Source organism: Planococcus citri, chromosome 2, assembly GCF_950023065.1.
Source record: "Planococcus citri chromosome 2, ihPlaCitr1.1, whole genome shotgun sequence".
NCBI classification, from domain to species: Eukaryota; Metazoa; Arthropoda; class Insecta; order Hemiptera; family Pseudococcidae; genus Planococcus; species Planococcus citri.
In genome coordinates, this window is record NC_088678.1 from 72,118,986 (window position 1) to 72,137,920 (window position 18,935).

Genomic DNA, 18,935 nt, shown 5'->3' on the forward strand with positions numbered 1-18,935 from the left:
TGTATTAAAATTTGTATTGATTTTTTTTTTTCATTGATGAATAAAATTCATTTCTGAGGCGAATTTGTCTCTTGGGGTCGTTATTTATCGTGTAAAAAGGCCGACCTTACAATGGCGCCCGAACTAAAAAGCTCTTAAAAAGCTATCTGGCAAATAAATTTTTTAAAACTTTATCCTGGAAAAATTTGTTCAATGTTTATAAACGAATAAATTCGATAAAACTGTTGGCAAAATTGGTCTTATAACCGTAATGGTATCGTTAAGTTTTCGATAACTTTTATTTTTTAATTTAAATAAAAATAAATTCGTATTCGTAAAATCGCGTAATAGAAACTATTGGCTATTTAGTCGATTATTGATTGATGAAATTTCGTTGAAATTGTTGGCTGTTAAATATGTATTCGAGTATAAGTCGTTTTCGTTATGAAATATTAAATTTCGCGTTTATATTGATTTTGTCATCATTAGGTATAGATGTTCGAGCTCATAGCTCAAAGTTATTATTTACGTGTAGGTTCGTTGAACCATTCCTGGATCAACGACCGAATTTAAAAATGAATCTTTTTATTTTTTAATGATGTTTTGTTTTGAGTAATTTGACGAAGTTAATATTGTAGTCAGGGTCTTCATTACATGTGTTGTTCGATTTCCCTTACATGGTAGCGTGAGCTTGGTTTTTTCAAAAGCTCTGTATTTTGACGTGTATTCCTGTGTGGAATCTCCGACGACGTTTTTGGTTTGTGTTGGCTTGTGTAGCTACGGTGTTCGGTGGTATTCGAATTTGGTTCGACGAAGTGTAGTAGATGTCGACGGTCTTGTCATATCTTCGGTCCGGTAAAGTTGTAAACAGCGACGACGTAGACGACGATGAAAGTAAATGTAAATCGAGCTCCGTATTTTTGGGTTTTCCTGAAAATAAATCGAACGAAAGTAAAACGAAGTCGGGTAAATTAAAAAATACCGCGACTTCTAAATACGTATCTGAGTCCGTAGGCGATTCAGAAAGTGTAGCTGGTCCTAGTTCTGCTGGTTCCGGCGACTCGCAGATTCCTCCTGGTATTACTGACGATTCGGCGATTCCTGTAAGTTCTTCTCCTCCATCCGGTGATCCGTCTGCTCCTCCACCTCCTCCACCTTCTCCACCCGGCAACGACGATCCGTGTAATTTGAGCGACGATGACAAGAGTGATTCCGACGAATCTGACGACGATTTAGAATCCGGTAACGAGTCTTCGAGTAGTTCGTCCGACGACGAAATGTTTGGAACCGGCAATGCTCGCATTATTGAGTCGATGGTCTTCAGGGGAACTGGGTTCGTTACCTGGAAGAGAAAGATAAAGCTTATTTTATCCGTGAAAGGTCTTCAATCCGCGATATTGTCGGTAAATAATTTATCGTTATGTAAAAAAGCAAAAGCGTTAGAAATTTTGATTAGGCATGTGGCGGATAACGTTTTCCGTTTGGTGAAGGATACCGAAGATCCTCACATATTTTGGACCGAGCTCAATAACCTCTACTAGGCGGAAAACCAAGCCACCATAATCGATGGTCGAACCAAAATATCAAAAATTTTGATCGACCAATATCGTAGTCTGAAGGAGTTTCTTGAAGCGTTCTACACGTTGGTTAACGATCTGGAAAGCCTGGATGTGAAGCTGTCAGTTCCTAAGGTCTACACGTACCTGATAAATGCCTTGGGGAATTCTCCTCGGTATGAATCGGTACGTATGACAGCCAGAGGTTTGGTTCACATCACCACAGGCGATCCCAATCCAAAGGTGATATCGAGCTTATTGCTGAGTATGGAAGACGCTTCAAAGACTCCTTCAACGTCCAAAAGTTCAGTAAATTCGGGATCTGCGATGGCTGCCGCCGAAGGTCAGTCCGGTAACGCTAAAAAACGTAAGAATAATCGTAATAATAACTCGCGTAATTATAATAGTAATTCGAACAGTTCGGGTAATTCGAGTGGAAATTCGTCCAGTGATAATAGTAACGGTAGTGGCTTTGTACAGAATAAAGATTGTACCTGTTACAAATGCCACAAGCGTGGCCATATGGCCAAGAGTTGCAGGTCCGCTGGAGGGAATTATAGGAACGATACCAACCCTCGCAGTGCTATCGTTTGTTATCGTTGCAATTTAACGGGGCATATCGGTCGAAACTGCCCTCAAAATGGTGACTTGAATCGTAACGGTGGTAACGGTAGTACGTCCGGTAATTCGTCGGGTACGTCTGGTTTGTCTGGTTCGTCCGGGCCTCGGCCTTTGTTGGCGTTAGGTCTTTCTTCGGTTTTTCCTAAAAAAGAAAAAATTATCGAGTTAGATGTTGGTCGTAGGAGTTCAAACGTAGTTGATAATTTTGTATGGAGTGTAAACGGTCGTGGTTTCGGTGATTCGGTCGCGTTATCTAATTTTGGAAACGCGCATAACGTTAATATAGGGAGTAATTATTTCCTAGGCAACTCTACAGCGTTGAATTTGGGTGAGGAGAATGCGTATATTGAGACCAACGACGACAACGGCGTCAACTTTGTCACATTTGTCGTCGATAGTGGTGCGACTTCGCATTTCCTCAAACATCCTGGAATCTTGCACGATAAAAAGAAGGTAAAAGAAACGTTACAATCGGCTCATCGTGAGGTTTCCTTGATGAAGGAAGGTGTTGGACGTCTGAGAGTATTAGCCGAAGATGGAAATGTTTACTGGCTTAATGAGGTATTCTACGTACCGAGTTTATCTTCAGTTTATTGTCCGTATCAAAGATCGTAGAAAATGGGTATCGTTTTTATTTCGACGAAAATCCGTGTCTTGTCGATCCTTCTGGAAACATTGTATAGAAGTTATTATTAAATGACAACAGTCTGTATACAGTACAATTCTTAATAAACATACCTCCATTGTTGTATTCATGCGTTAATTCTTCTGTAGCATTAATTTCTGATGACACGAACGTAGATAAGTCAAGTACGAGTATAGGTAATAATTCTGGAAGTGTAATCTCGAATGTTTCAAGTGTAGGTATAGGAAATACCAGTATGAGCAGCGACAGTGATGTAAATCTGAAAAATAAAAATCAGAATTTTAATGTCTCGAAAGTGAATAAATTAAAAGGTGAAGGTGACATTTGGCTCATACGAGCAAGACGGTGCTAGATAAAATTCCTGAGTTACGTGGATGTGATTGCCCACCTTTTAATCAATGTCAAATTTGCTGTAAAGCAAAACAAAAGAAACATACCTACGATTCAATTAGGTATAGGTATCCGAATCCGCTCGATCTTGTTCATATAGATGTAATGGGTCCTATTACTGAAGGACTAGAAGGCGAGCAATATTTAATCGGCTTTGTAGATGATTGTACGAGATGGGGAGTAACGTTCGGAATGAGAAGTAAAGCCGAAGTAGGTACCTACCTAAAAAAATTCGTAAATATTAGTGAAACGTTATGGAATACGAAGGTTAAGCGTATCAGGTGCGATAACGCTAGTGAATTTATCGGAGGTACCTTTAAAGAGTTTGTCGACGAAAAGGGCATATCTATGCAGAAAAGTGAGCCTTATGAAAAGCAGCATAATGGCACCGTCGAACGTTTCTTCCGAACCATCCAAGAAAAAATGCGAGCTCTGTTGTACGAAGGTGGTTTAACGAATAAATTCTGGCTCTACACTGCATACACAGCAAACTACATTTACAATCGTTTACCGCATTCTGCTCTAAATGATTTGTCACCATACGAGTTGTGGAATCGCAGAAAGCCAGATTTATCGAGAGTGAGATTGTTTGGAAGCGTAGCACGAGTTCTTGTACCGCCTGAAAAGAGAAAGAAGACGGATGAAAAATCGATAGATATGGTATTACTTGGGTTCACAGAGACAGGGTACGTTTTATATGATGTTTTAAGAAATAAATTTACTAATTCGAGTTGTGTAGAGGTCGATGAAACGAGAAAAATACACGATATTATCAATGACCATTTGCTTAAAACATCTGTAACGGTTAGTGTCAGTGACGTAGAAATCATACCTACGATTCAGCAAGAAGTACGTAGTTTGGTAGAGCCGACTCCTGGATGCTCGTCTTGGGTAAATCCAGACGAGTTGAGCGAAGCCGAACGTAGCGGTGAAATTCTTGTTGACCGTAGTATGATTGATACTTCTGCTTCTTATCGAGTGGTTGGTTAAACGGTTGAACAAACGTTTTGGTATTCGAGACCTTGAACAATGTAAGAAATTTATTGGTATGGAAATTGAAAGAAGTAAAAATCAGTTAGAAATTCATCAAAATACGTATATCAAACAGTTAGGGTCGCTATTACAATCGGTTGTTAGAGGATTGGTTATGTAACACACTGGTTAATACCTAACACTGTGTTACCTCAAATTCACTATTACAAACAAATTCCATGTAATTGCTAGCAAACCAGAGTTTTCTGTGATTTTGCTTGAGCTGTAGTCTGATTTGTGCCTAATGCCAACAAAGTTTTTTGTGATTTGGCGGTATTTTTTGATGATAAAAAAATTAATGAAGTTGATTAAAATTTTTCGTGATTTCCATTACATTTGCTGGTGTTTGTTGAATCCTTGTAATTTTTCAAAAATGAATAAACGTGATCGCGGACCAGATTTTACCAATAGTGAGAAGCAGAAGTTGTGGGAGCTAGCAAAGAAGCACTGGAGTATAATCCAGTGCAAGAAAACTGATCACGAAAATAATTTGTAAGCATATAATTATTTAATTATTCATTTCAAACTGATAATAAATGTATTCATTGGTTTGTGTTTTTCTTGCTTTTGCAGTAAAAAAGAAGAAACGTGGGAGCAAATTGCATCGGAGTTCAATTCTGATCCAGTACACAATTATTACAGACCAGCCTCATCACTTAAACAAAAAGTGACCAACATGATGAGGAAAGCCACCGAAAAAAACATCAATTTGAAGAATGTGGAGGCCAAAGTTAAAGTATTAAAACCAAAAAATTCGCGTATGAAAACATCCCCTAAAGCTAGAGTCTCATTACTATCAACAAGTGATATGGAATTGTTGAATCACATAGTAAGTGAGTACCTAGACGCAGCTGAAGATAACGAAGTGATGTAAGTAGACTGGTAAATGATTGATGCTTATAATTTTTCAATTTGTGAACTATTCTTATCAATTGTTCTTTGCAGGAGAAATATTGAATTTTGGGAGAAAGTTGAATTGGATTTCAATAGTTCATCCGGATCCGATGTTGAATTTGGGGCTATGGACTTGAGGGACGAGTACACAGCAGCTTGGAAAGAAGCCCAAAGGAAGGTTGCTGCCACAAAACGAACCCCCAAAATAACAGGAGGTGGTCAGTGCGAATTTGAAAATTTGGATCCCATAGAACAGCAAATCATGGGACAGATGGGAGCAAGGGCCACTGGATTAGAATCTCCTTATGATGATGATACAGGTAAATTATTCACATTTCCATTGGTTAGTTAATGTTATTGATCACGTACATGTAACATGATACATAATATACTTTTTAGGAATTGATGGTTATATAATTGAAGAGGATGATGACGAATATGACAATGAACAATTAGTTGATGAACCTTCTCCCGTTGACACTTCAGTGCAAACTTGGAAAACACCTTCTAAAGAAATCGCCTCCACTTCCACCTCTCAAATCACGAATACTTCAAAAGTAGTTGGAAAAAATGCTAAAAGAAGTAACTACTTATTCAACTTTGATTCGGCACTGCATCTATTCCTTGGTTCCTTTATTATGTTATTGTATGTAATTTCATTTATTTTCCAGTCAATCATAAATCACGGATTGGAATGGCAAAAAGCGCCTTTAACAACCTAGCCAATGTGCTGGGAAATCGAACGATGAGTCTAGCTCTGAGAAAGAGAATTATGCGATGCTACGTATGGACCGTTCTGAAGTATTCCTGTGAAACATGGACCATGAGTGCAGAATGCGAGAAGAAAGTATCTGCTTTTGAGATGTGGTGCTATCGAAGGCTACTACGGATCTCATGGAAGGACTTCATCACCAACCAGGAAGTATTAGCAAGAATAGGAGAGGAGCGGAAAGTCGTAGTAGAAGATATAAAGAACAGAAAGCTAAAGTATCTAGCTCATAAAATACGAGAAAACGGTATTTTCATGCTAGCGGTACAGGGGAAAATTCAAGGAAGAACTACAAGAGGGAGGAAACGATCGGAGATGTTAACAACAAACTCACCGGCCAACTCTCCCTGTAAGACCCTGAAAGAAACTATCAGATACGCTAGAAACCGGCTGATATAGATGGAAGTATACGCTATCTCCTGTAAAGGAGCGCGACTACGACGACGACGATGCTGAAGAAACCCAGATCGTTACCCCTGCAATTTACTTCAGAATCAAAAGATAAAAACATTTCGAACAATCTTAAAGTGAGAATTCAGAACGTTGGTGTGGACGATAAAATGAATTTGAGCAGTCTTAAAATCGGAACTGGGAAGGTTAAAGTCAATGTGCAAAGTGGAAAGATTTTGAGCCGTGTAGAAGAGGAACACAAAAATGAGACGGTTACCGAGCAAGAATGCGCTGATGACTATGGTACGTACGTTTTAAAAAGCAGTAAAAGCACTGCTTTTTGTTTAGTTCAAAATTATGTATAAAAAATTTAATATTTTTTTTGTTTGCGTGTTTGGATAAACTTTTTTCCTATCCATTGATGTGAATTTTTTATCATTTCGCCGAAAAATGACGAATTTAATGAATACTTATGTACACCAATTTTTTCATACTACATGTAAATGAAAACCAGTTCGAAGAGTATAACATTACAAATATTTTGCTGTAGTGTTCCGTGAAAATTTAGACTTCGAGTAATTCAAATTCAAAGTTCAATACTTACCGCTAGCAGTTGGTTTTTGAATGATTTTCTCAACTGTGAGAACTTTTGAGCAGTTCCATGTAGAGCTTTTGGTATCGCTTTAAAACTGTTTTAAAGATGGTGAAATTTCCGAACATTTCGCCAACACCTGTCTATGTGTTTCCTTCAGTTGATAAAGGAATGTTTTCCACTTCTTGAATGTTTATGAGCTCTTCAAGTTCTCGAGTAGGATGAGGGACAGCGTCGCCGAACTTTAGAGCTATATTGTGCAAAACAGCTGTAGCCACAATGATGGCGAGCGCTGTTGACAACCGAAGGTTGATACCGATGCTCAGTATGGGAAATCTCCGCTTCCACACCCCATAAGATCGTTCTACAGGATTTCTAGTCACTATTTGGGCCTCATTGAATAACATCTCAGCTTTAGTCTTTGGATCCTGTAGCGGAGTTATTATATATTTCTGAATTGCGTAACCACTGTCACCCACCAAAACATTGTCATTGAATTTTCCACTTTCAAAATGTTGTCGAATACGAGAGCTTTTCAGTATATGCGAATCGTGACTGGATCCAGGCCACCTGGCAACTATGTTTTGTATCCGCAGCTTAGCATCGCTGATTGTCTGAACATTGATAGAGAAATAGTTTTTTCTGTTTCTGAATATTTCCGGCTCTTTGCCACCAGGTGAACGAATTTTTATATGGGTGCAATCCAAAGCACCAATGCACCTGGGAAATTTAGCGATGTTGAAGAATTCTTGTCGAATCTGCTTCATATCTGCATCAGTTTCCGGCATGTATATGAACTCTGGCCTAAGCTCAGCTATAGCTTCGGATACCACCTTTATTATTTTCCCACCAGTTGATTCATGAACTCCGGCAAATTCAGCACAAACGTCTACGAATGAGCCAGTGGCGTAGTACCTCAGTGTAAGCAATACTTTTTGCTTGGGTGTTACCGCATCATTCCTATAAAAAACAGTATTATTGTAGATACCATACAAAATCAACATCTAACTGAAGTAAGCAACAAAATGCACTTTACCTAGTAGTTGGAGAAGAAATTTTATTCTCAATGAGTTCAGTCAAGAATTTCGCAGTTCTTTTACTCAATCTGAACTTCTGAAGAAATTCGTTATCTCTGTATCTTTTATAGTAATCGATTCGTTCACGTGTGACTTTCCCAGCTCTAGGAAATTCTACTTGTATAGCCATTTGAAAGAAATCCGTGTCTGTATCGATGCTTTCATCATCACTGTCATCTCGATCGATATTAATGTAGTTTATTACGTTAATATTATCCATCATGAACAAGAAATTGTAAAAATTTGGGACAAATTTGAAAAAATATTTGCACTTCAAAACAGAACTATCACAATTATCATTCATAAATACCAAACACTGATAAGAAACTCAAAATTTTTGAAAATCACATCATCACGTGATTTCAAATGGACCAATAGTAATGCTAACCGACGCGTAGCAGTGTTCTAACCAACAGAGATTCGTCTGCTAGGAAAAATATGTTCTAACAGAGTGTTACACACTAACCTAGGATTGTAATATCACACAGCACAACTAACAAGTCGTTAACTGATGAATCGTTGCTAACAACCGATTGTAATAGCGACCCTTAGTTAATGAATACGGGCTGTCTAACTCGAACAGTATTTCCACTCTGATAGAACTGAACTTAAAGATTACTAATCTTAAGCTCGATAAATGTTTCGAAACTAAGGTAAGAGGTCTCTTAGGAAGTTTAAGCTACATAGCAAGGGGAACACTTCCTGATATTGCTTTCGCTGTAAACTTCCTAAGCAGATATCAGCACTTGGCAAATAAGGAGCTGTTTCGAGTACAGCAAACGTATATTAAGGTATTTACGTAGTACGTTAAACGTGAAACTTACTTACGTAGTACCTGAGTTCATCGATAAACACTCTGTAAGAGTGTTCGTTGATTCTGATTTTGCCGGTGATAGTTTAGATAGGAAGTCAACGTCTGGTATTTTTGTCTTGCATTATGGAAACGTTATCGACTGGGTTGTCAAAAAACAAAATTGCGTGAGTCTTTTGTCGTGTGAGGCTGAGTATGTTGCGTTAAGTACGTCTGGAAAGGAAGTTTTATCTTGGCGAAATTTGTTGATCGAACTAAACGTACGTATTGACACCATTCCTGTGTATTGCGATTCTAATGCAGCGATTGCCATTGCGAATACGGTCAAATCAAAACGTGCCAGACATATCGATGTCAGTTATCACCATATTCGAGATTCAATTTTAAAAAATGTGATCTATCTTCAAAAGGTTTCGTCGATAGATCAATTGGCCGATTTACTTACTAAAGCCACTACACGTACGATTTTTGAAAGATTATGTAAAGTTTTGTATCGCGCTTAATTGTTCGAGTCGATTTTTAGGTTTTAAATTTTGTAGTAAAAATATTTTTAATTGTAGTGTTTACAAACACCGGTAGTGATAAAAAAAGCAACAAGTTTTCCGTTTTATTAAGTGGTACTCATGTTAGGAAAAATATTTTTATGGTGGGGTGTTGGCAAAATTGGTCTTATAACTGTAACGATATCGTTAAGTTTTCGATAACTTTTATTTTTTAATTTAAATAAAAATAAATTCGTATTCGTAAAATCGCGTAATAGAAACTATTGGCTATTTAGTCGATTATTGATTGATGAAATTTCGTTGAAATTGTTGGCTGTTAAATATGTATTCGAGTATAAGTCGTTTTCGTTATGAAATATTAAATTTCGCATTTGTATTGATTTTGTCATCGTTAGGTATAGATGTTTGAGCTCATAGCTCAAAGTTATTATTTACGTGTAGGTTCGTTGAACCATTCCTGGATCAACGACCGAATTTAAAAATGAATCTTTTTATTTTTTAATGATGTTTTGTTTTGAGTAATTTCACGAAATTAATATTGTAGTCAGGGTCTTCGTTACATGAGTTGTTCGATTTCCCGTTCAAAAACTACCGAAAATGTTTGTGAAAAATCTGTAAATTCAACTGGAAGATTCCAGTCTGTTACGCAATTATCTAGTTATCAAGTGGCAACACTGATTGTCAATCGTATTTGAGAAGCGTAGACTTCTCAACGATTTATGAGATGATTAATATACGTTGTTACTGTTACCTGCGTAGTTTATTTAACAGGTTATGGGTCTTTTTTCGCGCTTTGGCCAATTTTTGGCATGTTATTTCGTTGCCTAAGTTTATGTTACGATTTGGTGTTGTTTTTGCGATTTTTTTTAACCCTTTTCACTGTTATGGAGGAAGAAACAAATAAAAGCGGAATCATGAAACTAAATGGTCAAAATTACGAGATTTGGAAATTCCGAATGGAAATATATTTTACCAAACTAGGCATCAAGTCCTGTATAGACGATCCCGTTCCAACTGGAAATGCTCTGACGGACACCTGGAAAAAGTCCAACGTTTCAGCTTACTATGCCATTGTTAGTCACATGGATGACGATCTGCTTCATATAATCCAAGGTTGCAAATATCCCAAAAATGCCTGGGATTCATTAAAGGCGAATTTTTCCCATAAAACTGACCAACAAGTCATTGAATTGGAGACTAAATTGAGCGAGATGCGATTTTCATTAGGCGATGATGTGTGCCTTTATATCTCTAAATATCGTTCGATTTATAATCAGTTGCTTGGTTTAAATGTGCCCATAAATCAGCGTCGTACCATCATAAAACTAGCCAAGTCGTTTCCTCCAGAATATATGCACGTCACCATGCCCATCGAAAACTCAGATTCAGATCTGGATTGGGATTCTGTTTCCGCCAAACTCAAGGATTTTAAAGTACCTCAGAATTCTGCTGTTCAACCAAGTACGAGTTTGCAAACTGAGTCAAAAACGAGTCAAAATGCTTTGTCACCCAAATCCACTCAGCAAAATCAATCAGCTGCTTTCTTTTCTTCGTTCAGAGGAGGACGTCGAGGTCGTGGTAATAAAAATCATACGTATTCTAATAACACTAGCAAGGTAAAATGTAATTACTGTAAAAGAGTAGGTCATGTTAAGGCAGATTGCTATAAACTCAAAAATAAAAACAAGCAGGGAAGTGTTGTAAATTCACATATAGCCACCAGTGAAGATGTGCAATTTTCTATGATAACTGTAGCTAATTTGGTGGCAAATTTTAATATTGAAAATTTAATTATGCCTGCTAATTCTGATCAAGTGACAGGTGCCTTAGATAGTGGAGCAACTCGACACATGGTTAATTTAGATATTTTATGTAATTCAAAAGTACCTGATGTGCCTATGACAGTGAGAATTGCTGAAGAAGGTAGACGCTTAGATGTAGCTAAAGTAGGTTCTATTTTTCTGAAAACCGAAAATGGAAATTTATGTCGTTTTGATAATGTTTTATTAGTGCCTAAATTGATGCATAATCTGTTCTCTGTTCGCTGTATTGAAAAATCAGGCCTAAGTATTTTATTTAAGGATGGTAAAGCCAAAATTATGTCAAATAATGATATTCTCGCTATTGCGAATTCTGTTAACGAATTGTATATTATTAAATTTACGTTATGTCAACCACCTGTGTTACCACCACCTCCTCCTAGCCCTAATCCTATTCCTATATTGGCATCACCTGCTATCTTGTCAGATGCAAATTTATGGCATCTTCGTTTTGGTCATTCAGGTGAACGTGAAATGTCTTCGATTGCAAAGGCTGGTATTTACAATAACGATATTATGAGATCTTTTATTAGGTGTGATCCTTGTATTGTGTCCAAACAGACTCGTAGACCTCGTATTTCTCAGGGAAATGGTAAAAATCACGCAAAATCGTTGCTTTATAGGGTACATAGTGATGTTTGCGAAATAACAAATTCCCCTATTCCAGAAAAATATTTCGTTACTTTTATTGACGAATTCAGCGAATTTATTTACGTTTTTGTTATGAAAAATAAATCAGAGACGTTTCAAAAATTTAAAGATTATGTAAATTTAGTCGAAAATCAGTGCAATCGAAAAATAAAACGTCTCCGATGCGATAATGGTGGCGAATACACCTCAGGTGAATTTAAAAATTTTTGTTCAGATAGAGGAATTTTTATCGAGTATACAACTGCCTATTTGCCTGAAAGTAATGGCAAATCTGAACGTTTGAATCGAACATTGTGCAAACGTGCTCGCGCTTCTTTATGTTCATCCGGTTTGAGTAAAAATTTTTGGCCTTTTGCTAATTTGCTTTGAGGTCTGTTGTTTATGCCTTGAATCGTATTCCACGAGAAAATGGAGTACCTGCTGAGTTATGGTTTGGTTTTTCACCTGATTGTTCTAAATTGAAGACCTTTGGTTGTGTTGCTTTTGTTAGGATACCTGATGTGAGACGCACATCAAAATTGGACGACAAAAGTCGCAAATGTTGTTTTGTTGGATATGCTCCGAATGGTTATTTATTCTTTGATTTTTCGGAAAACAAGGTAATAAATTCAAGTGATGTACACTTCAATGAATCTCGCATGTACATGTCAAATTCTGTCGATATTCTATCCCCTTGTAGTACCAATTCTTTACCTGATAATTCAACTCCGAGCACCAGTTCTAACAATGGTGATAGTGTATCCAACAATAAAACATCCAATAAACCGGTACCTAAAGTTGAATCTATTTTACCCGATCCTATCTGTCGTCCTACTCGAGCAACTAGGTTACCTACCTACCTAAATGATTACGAATTAAATTTGTGTGCTCTATCAGCTGAGACCGTATATGCTTTGTCCTCTGAACTTTCCTATGAGTCTGCGATTAATTCGGCAGAGAGTGATCATTGGCGTGCTGCAATTAATCACGAATTAGCAGCTATGGAAAAACGCAATGTTTTTAAGGTTGTTGATATGCCTATGAATGCGTGTATTATTTACTCTACTTGGGTATTCAAAAAGAAACCTACAGGCGTGTATTGAGCTCATTTAGTTGCGAGAGGTTTTCTGCAGAGACCTGGCATAGATTTTTATGAAACTCAAAAAACGTGATGTAACAATAGTCTAGTAACTTAAGCAAAAAAATAGGAGGTATCGTGAATCTGTAGGTGGCAAGCTGATTTTTGGTATACTGGTCCATTTTGATGGCCTGAAAACGAATCCGAGGAGTCCCCTGCTGTCCCGGCTGAGCTTTCCCCTAAATTGTGGATCTTAGCCCCCCAAAATTGGTCGCTATAATGTTGATGGTTAATATTGATTGTAGTACCTTCAATCGTTTCAAAATAGTACAGGGGGTGGTTTTCTTTGTTTTTCTGAGGTACAGAGCGGAGCACAATGTCACCCCGCCCCCTCCTCCCCCTTCACACGCACGTGAGATGAATTGAAATGCACTAAAAAATGTAAAATTGTCGAATGGAATGTTGATACGAGTTTCAAATACCAGTTTTAGCGTATTGTGACCACTTCTCCCCCTTTGCGGATCTTAGCCCCCCCCCCCAAATCGGTTTTTGACCAATATATCGAAAAGTATGAGTCCAGCTCAAAAATGGTTAGGACGAATGATGTTCTACATCTAATTTCTCATCAGATGATCCATTGATCAATTTTCCAGTCCCAAGGGGGTTGGACCTACCCCTTCTGATCTCTCACCTTTCAATTATTTGCCAATATACGTATATGAGGTGAATTGAAATTTACTTAACAAAATGTAAAAATGACAAATGGAATTGTGGAAAAAGGATCAAAAAATGCGATTGGGCTGCAACTTTAGAAATTGTCTGTAGCTCAACTGAGTTTTTGAAAAATTTTGGGCTGAAAAATACCTTTTCGTATGTACAGATTCGAAATCGTACCCAAACCTGAGAAAGCTCAACTTGTGACCAGATCTCAGATTTTTTCCCTACGAGGGGCTACCAAAAATCAAGTCCTCCAAACCCATCACTTTGATACAAGTAACAGCAGAGATATGGGAGATACAGCATTGTGTTTCATGTTCAATCCTGAACCAAAATTGCAATTTTCCGAGAGTCAGTACCACTGTTTAGAAGCTCAGATTTTCAAAAATTGGTGTGAAATAAGCGCTGTGAATGCTCAAAGAATTCATTGCTCGCTCCACCGACCAACTTCCAAAAGTACCATTCATTCTAACACACTTGAAACACGAGCATATCGCATAAGCACAGCGAAACTTGGCATTTTGGTTCAGAATTAAACTAGGGACACGATGCTGCATCGCCCACCTCTCTCGCGTTACCCGTTTCCATTTTTCATTGATTGAATTTACAATCAAATTTTGAAATTTTTTAATGCATCTAATTTATAAAATTACCTAATCTCAAAGTTTTACTTTGCCTATTGGCGATTGAATTGGAAATTTCATACACACAGACTTGAAAAGTATAGGAACGAGAAGGTACATAGGTATTCGATGATTTAGGTTCACTCCACTTCAGAGGTATGAAAAAGTTTTGGGAGCTTGTAAAACAAAAAGGGGGAGAATTGTTCACGATACGTTTAAAACTCGTATTAACTCTCCATTCGTCATTTTTACATTTTTTCAAGTAAATTTCAATTCACCTCATATACGTATATTGGCAAATAATTGAATGGTGAGAGGTCAGAAGGGGTAGGTCCAACCCCCTTGGGACTGGAAAATTGATCAATGGATCATCTGATGAGAAATTAGATGTAGAACATCATTCGTCCTAACCATTTTTGAGCTGGACTCGATACTTTTCGATATATTGGTCAAAAACCGATTTTGGGGGGGGGCTAGGATCCGCAAAGGGGGAGAAGTGGTCACAATACGCTAAAACTGGTATTTGAAACTCGTATCAACATTCCATTCGACAATTTTACATTTTTTAGTGCATTTCAATTCATCTCACATGCGTATATAGGCAAATAACTGAATAGTGAAGGGGGAGGAGGGGGCGGGATGACATTGTGCTCCGCTCTGTACCTCAGAAAAACAAAGAAAACCACCCCCTGTACTATTTTGGAACGATTGAAGGTACTACAATCAATATTAACCATCAACATTATGGCGACCAATTTTGGGGGGCTAAGATCCACAATTTAGGGGAAAGCTCAGCCGGGACAGCAGGGGACTCCTCGGATTCTTTTTCAGGCCATCAAAATGGACCAGTATACCAAAAATCAGCTTGCCACCTACAGATTCACGATACCCCCTATTTTTTTGCTTAAGTTACTAGACTATTGTTACATCACGTTTTTTGACGTTCCAACCCCCTCAACTCGGCCCCTATCAATGCTAAGAAAAAAAATGACACATTTTTGAAATCGTCGTAAAATTTCGCAACTTTTTATCTGGACTAGTTTTTGATTGCTAAATTTATTTACTGACAATATTCGTTTGAATGCGTGACTTTAAAAATTTGGAATACAAAAGTTCAACTTTGGGAACCACTGAAATGTGGGGTATCACTAAATGAGAGCGGTCATGGGTAGATATTTCAAGAGTGATCCAATACGAGTTATTTGAGACCACAAGCACCCCCTTACCCCCTTTTGGATGGGATTTATTGGCCAAAACAGATGGCAACGTAGGTGCTCAATTTTCACAACTTTGAGAACCCCTGAATCGGTTTTGCAATTCGATCTCAAAAATGTAATGGTGGTTTCGGGGTCGGGAAATGATCGCCTTTCGAGGAAATATCGCGAAAATTGTATATCTTTCCGGTCCCACTCTTTTGCGATTTTGAAACGATAGACAGACTTGGTACCCGTACTATCCAGTAGATTTTTGAAACTTGAAATTTCAACATAATTTCATCACATGGAGTTGGAAAGTCGAAATTTACTTTGCGCTGTAAGCTATACGTGCTAAAGCTGATTCGGACAAATTTTCAAAACTTAAAATTTCCACAAAATTTCTTACTCTGCACTCTGATTTTAACATCCTCTGAAGATGACTTCAAATGAGTTCAAGCCATTTTGGAGCCTCCTGTGCCTTTTTGGATTCTTCGTTTTTTTTTTTAAATGACAGAAAATTTGTTCGAATCAGCTTTAGCATGTGACCTAGACTGTGCAAAGTGAATTTCGGCTTTCCAACTTCATGCGATGAAATTATGTTGAAATTTCAAGTTTCAAAAATTTACTGGAGGCTCCAGTAATTCTCAAAAGGTCGCTGGAGGCTCCAAAACTACTTGAAATTCATCTGCAGTCGACTTCGTAGCGCATTGAAATTGGTTTGCGGAATAAATTTCGGCTTTCCAACACCATTTGATGAAATTTTGTGGGAATTTCAATTTCAAAAATCTGCCGGAGGCTCCAGAACTGCTCAAAACGGGCTGAAACCGTTTCCAATCGATTTGGCAGGTTGAAAATAGGGTATATTCCAAATTTCAGCTTTATTGGTCAATTTGATAAAATTTTTATTTTTTCCCTCATTTTTGGCCAAAATTTGATTTTCAAAAATTCACCACTTGAAATTTCGACAGGTGATCAATTTTTTCTAGCTCTTTTGATCTACCTTTGTACAGTTTGAAAAATGTTGTGCAAGTTATACCATATGTTGGAACGCAAAATCTGCGATTTTGGCTTACCTGTCAATCAAAATGGCCGCCATTTTGTAAGTATAGGGTCATTTTTATTTTGAGGACAAGGGCTAGAAATGTTCCTCAGGACCCCCCCTCCGCCTTTAGGAAAAAAATGTCCTGTAGGATCGATGGGGGAAGGGAATGCAGTAGGTCCTCATGCTGGCATCCCGACTATAAGATGTTTCACTTTATTTTTTTTTAATGGTCGCCTCATTCGTCATTAAATTTTTTGTAAAGCATAATAGGTACTTAAAAATTGGCGATTTTGTTTTCGAATCCGCTCTAATAAGTAGGTATAACATACACCAAACTATGTAGGTAAGTATACGTTATAAAAAAATTTCATTTCCTGAAAAAAAATTGTATGGCGAGAGAAGGTCGTGATGTTGGGTGGGTAGGTGGGTGGTGGCCACGTGTTTTCGAAGTTCGTACTTAAAAATTGGCGATTTTGTTTTCGAATCCGCTCTAATAAGTAGGTATAACATACACCAAACTATGTAGGTAAACATACGTTATAAAAAAATTGCATTTCCTGAAAAAAAATTGTATGATGAGAGAGGGTCGTGATGTTGGGTGGGCAGGTGGGTGGTGACCACAGGTTTTCAAAGTTCTTCCTACCTTGTTCAAAACCACTGGCCGGCGATAGGTACAGTATGATAGTTAATAGTTAAGTACCTACTTGTATTTCAAAGGTGTCGAAATATTTGTACAAAACAAGGTTATTAATTTTTAAACTACATACCTACACCTTCGCAGTCGTATTGTTTTGAAAACTGACAAACATGCAAATGCATAAATATTTCATCATCTGTGTGAGTTTGATAATTCTTCAACGATGCATTGTAAGTAAACTACAGAAGTACCTACAGAATATAGTTTTATTTTAATAAGATTGATAGGTACCTTAATATTCGTCTCAGGTAGGTTCATCTTGATTATTCAAGCTTATCACGACGATTTTTTTTACACATTTTAAAATGTAGAGTGGTCAAATCATACACTATGCAAATAGATTCAGAAATTGCAGTGTAGAGTCCGAAACTGGTAGCGTTCATCTGGTTGAACTAACAATATACCAAGATAAACGAGATCACAAGATAGCAGCTGCATTGAATGTCACAAAGGATATTTATATCAGAAGTGTAGGTTTCCCTCTACCTGTTGCATAATAAAGGCTGTAACGGCCCTATTTTTTTTTAACCTCCTGAGGACATTTCTTGGAATTCCTCTTGATCTCCTCGAGTACTACATATGTACAGCTGAATTTTGACAAACGGTTCATGGATTATATTTATACGACATCCTGAACAGTCATCACTCACCAGTAAGCTGAAATTCTGAAAATAGAAAGGGGGAATTAGTGAACGGAAATTAATAGAGGTTTTCTATTTTTTTATATTTTTTTACCCGGATAAAAAAAATACTAAACTGGGTTCTAATATGTACTTAGCAACCTATTTTGTTTTACCCTCCCACCTGTTTAAAATTTTTACGAGATAATTGCGATGAAAAATAACTAAGTCGGTAGCTCATTTTATGTGGGAGTATGGTGAGTGGATGTCAGAACTTGAGATTTGGATATAACCATTTCCAAAGTAGGTATGTACTTTGGAAAATGAACAACTTTTGTGATTATGAATTTTTACCTTAATTTGAAATTGAAGGGGATAGCAATATTTTAAAAGAAAATAGGTACCTACTTTGAAGCGTGCAGAAAAATTTCTTACGCGTATCATCCTGAGAATCGAAAATAAATAATTGAACCCTGGGAAGACCTAGCTAATTAAAGTACACTCCCATCTGGCAATTCACCACCTCGCCGAGGGTTATTCGACTGAAAATAATAATGAACTAGGGAGTTCAAGTGTGGTTTGAGATTAGAATTGTATCAGTTTATGAGTAAAATCGTTTTCCGGAATAGCTTACGTACCTACCTTCTATTTTTTTGAATGAGAAATAATTGAGAGTTAATACTGAAATAATTGAAGAGGTCTATTCCAAAGTAGGTTAAGTCATTTCAAAAAAAAAGGTACGTTTTACGGAGATTTTCACTTCAAAAGTGGGTTAAATCATCGATTTTTCAAAGTGAATTTTTCTGCAAGCAATTATTCTATGTCCAAAGAAAGGAAAGGTGCACCGACCTTTGCAAACAGAACAAATTTTAGCATCAAAAATTTTAAACAAATTTTTTGGAGAAAAAAGTGACTTAACACACTTTGGAATAGAGCTCTTCAATTCAACTTCAGTCAGACAACTTTCCTCACGCATTGCTTGATTCAGTTGATTTCCATAACTGCCGAGTTTTAAAATTACATTAGAATGATCCCTAGCATCATTAAAGTTTATTATTCACTGGGAAACTAAAAAACAATAGCAATTTGAATGGGAAATTAAGAAAATCGCTCAAAATTGCAACAATATCACTCTCTTATCACGTTATCACAGCAGACAATTGGAAGTCTTAGATCACTTTTTCACAGTTAACCAATTGATAGAAAAAAGTGCAGAATATCAAACTGGTCTCCACCTCACCTTTATTAACTTC

The 18,935-nt window shown here is 37.2% G+C and overlaps 2 protein-coding genes across 2 annotated transcripts; one reads left to right on the forward strand and one right to left on the reverse strand.

Annotated features, from left to right (window-relative positions):
• Window positions 1-1,727: 1,727 nt before the first annotated feature.
• LOC135834149 (uncharacterized protein DDB_G0283357-like) lies at window positions 1,728-2,771 on the forward strand. Its single transcript, XM_065347988.1, has one exon. It carries the CDS (start codon window positions 1,728-1,730, stop codon window positions 2,769-2,771), a length of 1,044 nt encoding a protein of 347 aa, XP_065204060.1.
• Window positions 2,772-7,012: 4,241 nt separating this feature from the next.
• Window positions 7,013-8,169, reverse strand: LOC135834150 (putative nuclease HARBI1). Its single transcript, XM_065347990.1, has 2 exons — window positions 7,906-8,169; window positions 7,013-7,829 (listed from the first exon to the last, which is right to left on the reverse strand). Exons 1-2 carry the CDS (start codon window positions 8,166-8,168, stop codon window positions 7,013-7,015), a joined length of 1,080 nt encoding a protein of 359 aa, XP_065204062.1. The 5' UTR covers window position 8,169.
• Window positions 8,170-18,935: the final 10,766 nt, after the last annotated feature.